Source organism: Microtus ochrogaster, chromosome 1 (genome assembly GCF_000317375.1).
Source record: "Microtus ochrogaster isolate Prairie Vole_2 chromosome 1, MicOch1.0, whole genome shotgun sequence".
Lineage (NCBI taxonomy): Eukaryota > Metazoa > Chordata > Mammalia > Rodentia > Cricetidae > Microtus > Microtus ochrogaster.
In genome coordinates, this window is record NC_022009.1 from 70,965,341 (window position 1) to 70,970,340 (window position 5,000).

General features: G+C 40.3%; 1 protein-coding gene across 6 annotated transcripts in view; it reads left to right on the plus strand.

Moving 5' to 3' along the window:
* Nova1 (NOVA alternative splicing regulator 1) overlaps window positions 1-5,000 on the plus strand; it is a 119,962-nt gene that overhangs the window by 112,817 nt on the left and 2,145 nt on the right. For all 6 annotated transcript variants that reach the window (XM_005343812.2, XM_005343813.2, XM_013347868.2 and 3 more), the window contains one exon: window positions 4,077-5,000. This exon is cut by the window's right edge and continues 2,145 nt beyond it. In XM_005343812.2, coding sequence (XP_005343869.1) covers window positions 4,077-5,000 — 924 coding nt within the window. The remainder of the gene's footprint in view (window positions 1-4,076) is intronic.

Here is a 5,000-nt window from a genome sequence, read left to right on the forward strand (position 1 = left end):
TCCTGGAACTCGTTCTGTGGACCAGGTTGGCCTTGAACTCACATAGATCTTCATGCCTTGGCCTCCCAAGGGCTGAGATTAAAGGCATCACTACCACCCAGCTTTTTTTTTTTACTTTTTTTGTTGAATATTGAATTCAGTGAAAAATAATAAATTGATAGCCCTAATTTGCATATCAAAAAACTAAGTTTTTCAGATGCACTTTTTTACTAACCAGGATTAAGAATTATTTTTGTATTTATGTACCCAAATGGATGTGGGGGAGACTTTAATAATAATAATAACAGTAGGCTTTTTTGATTTAGCCTGTGAGCACTGTAAATAGCCCTTCTTTTATAAACAGAGCTTCAGTTTAGTAAAATCAGATTTCTTTAAAAAGCAGCAAGACTACCCTAAATTATTCTGACTTAAAATAGATTTCTCTGCCATATTGTATCGTTTTGCAACTTCTCTGATTCCCTGCAGTTGGCTCTAGCAGCTTTCCCTTCTATGTAACTGTCCCCAGTCATACAGTAACCGCATAGTTTGTGCTTATCACCCTTCCCCCTCCTTCCTCCTGCACCAAGCGGTGCTGTCATGTGACTTTTAAATTGATGTCATTCACACAGAAGAATGCTTTAGAAGCATCCCATCAAACAAGTGTACGAACCTGTATTTTTCTGCTTGTAGGAATGTGGTGGAAACTGTTGTTCACTTTATTTCACTTCCAGAGTCGCACAAACAAAAGAGGTTCGCTGTCACCCTTTCCTAGCTTAGCTTATAGAAAGAAGGGAAAGTGAAGTGTGGAAAAGAAACAAAATGAAGTACAAGCTTTATAATACTTCTAGGGACACCTCCTCATATGTATCAGGTATAGGTTGAGTTTCAAACGCAAAGCTTGTAGCAAAAGGGAGGGGCCTTTGTGGGACAGTTACACTCCTTGAGTGGGTCAGTAGACGCCCACATAGAGCCATCTTTTTACTGACCCCTCTCACCACTTAATCAAATAACGTTCAGTGCTAGACCTCTGAAATCCATCGGACTACATCTTCATGGCTCACCTAGGCTAACCACTAGCTTTTACGAAACTGTAAAACGTGGTGGAAAATAAGGGAACACATAGGAATGAGGCAGATATTCTGTATTTGTTTGTCTATGACAGGGATGGATTTACAACCGACTAAAATCCGGTTAGTGTTGGCTAAAGAGATTTTCTGATAAGATTTAAACATCACTGTACTTAACTTTTGACCACTTCAGTATATACATGATGTAAACTGAAATTTTAGAATTTGAGAATTATAAACATTCCTGTTGATTTAAGAAACCAAAGTCAGGGACTAGAGACACACAGTTAAGTGTGCTTTCTACTTTTGCAAGGGACCTGGATTCAGTTCCCACAACCCTGAAGAAGCCTTAAAATTGCACCTCCAGCTCTGGAAGGTGTGATGTCCTCTTCTGGCCTCGGCAGGTACCACATGTGCACAGTACAATTACACACAGGCAAGCAAAATACACACATAAAACAAATTAATCTTTTTGATTAAACAAGAATGAGCCCAGTGTCAGGTGTTTTGTACATGCACATACACATGTCTCTCTGTGTTAGTGGCTGATCATCTTTTAAATAATTGTATTCCTGTATCTTTTGTTTTATTTCTTTGATGATTACCCATGTGTAACTTAAACCAGGTACAAATAGGAACAGTAAAGTCAGATAAGATGGTGACCTTCAGGAAGATGCCTTTTTGTGCTAACATCTGCATAGGAGAAATAACATATTGTGAAATATAGGAACAATGACACTAACGGGTATGAGGTGTGGTTATTTTTCCAGCTAAACTGCTTGTGTGCTACCCTAGACTTCAGCAGGTGAAAACACATACATGGACAGAAAAGTGAGTGTAAAGAAAAAGAAAAGCTGCCAGTCAGCTAGAAGTCACGGGAGAGCAAAGGCAAAGACAGACGAACAGTGAGTACGGGCTATACTTAGGAGCTCACAGCTAAGGTATGGATTGAGTGAGGGTTGCCATGACTGTTTCCCAAGGCAGGAGCCCTAGAGATGATGAAGCCGGTGAGAGCAGGTGGGGCAGAGCCTAGAGAAGCTTGCAGACTGCGAGAACCTGGGTAGTTCACTACAGGGTCTTCCTAGGAAGAGTTACTGGAGAATTTTAATAAACTTTTCTCAGGATTTTCATATGTGTGATAAAACTTAAGGTTTGCTCTATTTCATCTTTATAATAGAATAGGGTGTGATTAGGGTTAACATTACAATTAAATTTTTTTATTTTTTTATTAATTTTTTTTATTAAAATTTTCCACCTCCTCCCCACCTCCCTTTTCCCTCCCCCTCCCCCCACTCCCCAGGCCTCACTCCCCTCCCCCTTCCTCTTCAGTCCAAAGAGCAGTCAGGGTTTCCTGCCCAGTGGGCAGTCCAAGGTCCTCCCCCCCTCCATCCAGGTCTAGGAAGGTGAGCATACAAACAGGCTAGGCTCCCACAAAGCCAGTACATGCAGTAGGGTCAAAACTCATTTTTTAAAGACAAATAATTTTCAGAGAAAAGTCTACTAAAATTAATAATTATTAAAAAAATTCTAATATGATCCATAAAATAAAATTAACTTAGTTTAGAATTTTGAATATATTTGCACCCTTAGAAGTGATTTTGTATTTGTGTTTTCAATAATAAAGTTATTTTATGAAAGGATTAAATAAAATGAGACAATATTTTCTATGTGTAAAAGAAATCAAGCCCTTGTGTAAGATGTATAAACACACTCAAATGTATGCACTCTGAAACATGGATGTATATGTTTCCTGCTTGCTGCCTTCAGGAACAGAATGACCAGACCTCACAGACTGCCTTTCAAATGTCCCTAGCAGATCTGTGTTCTAAAGGCAGCAATGATGATACTTGCTGAAAATTAGCTAATGAAGTTCAGAAGAACTCAGCTACAGAAACTAAACTTTCCCTCTGATTTTAGAGAGGCTTTAGCCACCCTTCCTAACCTCCACCCCACATGGAGAACAAAGACGTTACTTCAGTGCCTTGTCAGTGACCGCATTCTGGTTTGAAGTGCCTGGGGAGGGGTCATAGATAGAGATGGGATGCCAACAAATTCAAGCTCAAAGTCAATATCTAGTTGTTTCAGTTTTAGAGTTTATGGACATGACACACTCGTACACTCATACAACACCATTTTATTGTGATGAAGTAAGGCCAGGTGTGCTGATTCTTGTGGCTGCTCACTCAGTGTAAATGAACAAAATGGCCACGTTGGACTGTTGTAAACACCGGCGACGACAGTCATTTCTCCTCAGCACTTGGTGACAGGGTAGCAAGCACTGCTTCTAAATATAGCTGTGTCTTCTAAAGCAGCAGATCACACAATCAAAATGTTCAGGTGATGTAAAATTCAAATCCTCTTAAGAAACATTTTAAATATTTATTATTAACTTGGTGATCATTTTTTATAAAGTTAAATAACTATATATCCAATTGAAAACATAAGATACAATAATAATTTTATTGATCTTTACCTCTAAATATAGCCATGAAAATAGAATATTTCTGAATAACCCAAAATGACTAGGTATTAAGGAACATGAAATTAATGTTTTGAAAGGTTTAAATGGTATTTTCTTCTGCTGTCTTTGGTAAATTTGCTTTCATAATTCTCTACTGCCTGTTCATGTTTCTCAAAGCAGAGAGTTTTTTTAGGCTGCAAAGGATGAAGAGCCAGCAGCCACATTACAAATTTTGAGCTATATAAAAACATGTATAGTTATAAGTCCCTGTGTTCTGACAAGCTGGCATTTCTCCATAGACTGTATTGCAAAATGCAGAGATTCCAGGAACTTTTTGTTTAACAGTTTTGACTTGAAGATTGCTTTTTTCCTTTGAAAACCCTCATTGTACAAGGTAGTTTTATTAAACTGTGATAAAAGTCACTTTAAAGTTGTGGTATTTCGATCTTAATAAATTATGTTTAAACTAATTATCAATTTATTATTGTACTTTTTCTAGGTTAGCAAAGTAATATAATGTATGTGCACAGAGCAGAAGTATTATTTATACGTATCTTTTTTAATTACAGGTAAAGATTATAGTTCCCAACAGCACAGCAGGTCTGATAATAGGGAAGGGAGGTGCTACTGTGAAGGCTATAATGGAGCAGTCAGGGGCTTGGGTGCAGCTTTCCCAGAAACCCGATGGGATCAACTTGCAAGAGAGGGTTGTCACTGTGAGTGGAGAACCTGAACAAAACCGAAAAGCTGTTGAACTTATCATCCAGAAGATACAAGAGGATCCACAGAGTGGCAGCTGTCTCAATATCAGTTATGCCAATGTGACAGGTCCAGTGGCAAATTCCAATCCGACCGGATCTCCTTATGCAAACACTGCTGAAGTGTTACCAACCGCCGCAGCAGCCGCAGGGCTATTAGGACACGCTAACCTTGCCGGCGTTGCAGCCTTCCCAGCAGTTTTATCTGGCTTCACAGGCAATGACCTGGTGGCCATCACCTCTGCACTTAATACATTAGCCAGCTATGGATATAATCTCAACACATTAGGTTTAGGGCTCAGCCAAGCAGCAGCAACGGGGGCTTTGGCTGCAGCAGCTGCCAGTGCCAACCCAGCAGCAGCAGCAGCCAATTTGTTGGCCACCTATGCCAGTGAAGCCTCAGCCAGCGGCAGCACAGCTGGTGGAACGGCGGGGACATTTGCATTAGGTAGCCTGGCTGCTGCTACTGCTGCAACCAATGGATACTTTGGAGCTGCCTCGCCCCTAGCTGCCAGTGCCATTCTAGGGACAGAGAAATCCACAGATGGCTCAAAGGATGTAGTTGAAATAGCAGTTCCAGAAAACTTAGTTGGTGCAATACTTGGCAAAGGAGGGAAAACCTTAGTGGAATACCAGGAGTTGACTGGTGCAAGGATACAGATCTCCAAGAAGGGAGAGTTCGTGCCCGGCACAAGGAATCGGAAGGTAACCATTACGGGAACACCAGCTGCAACA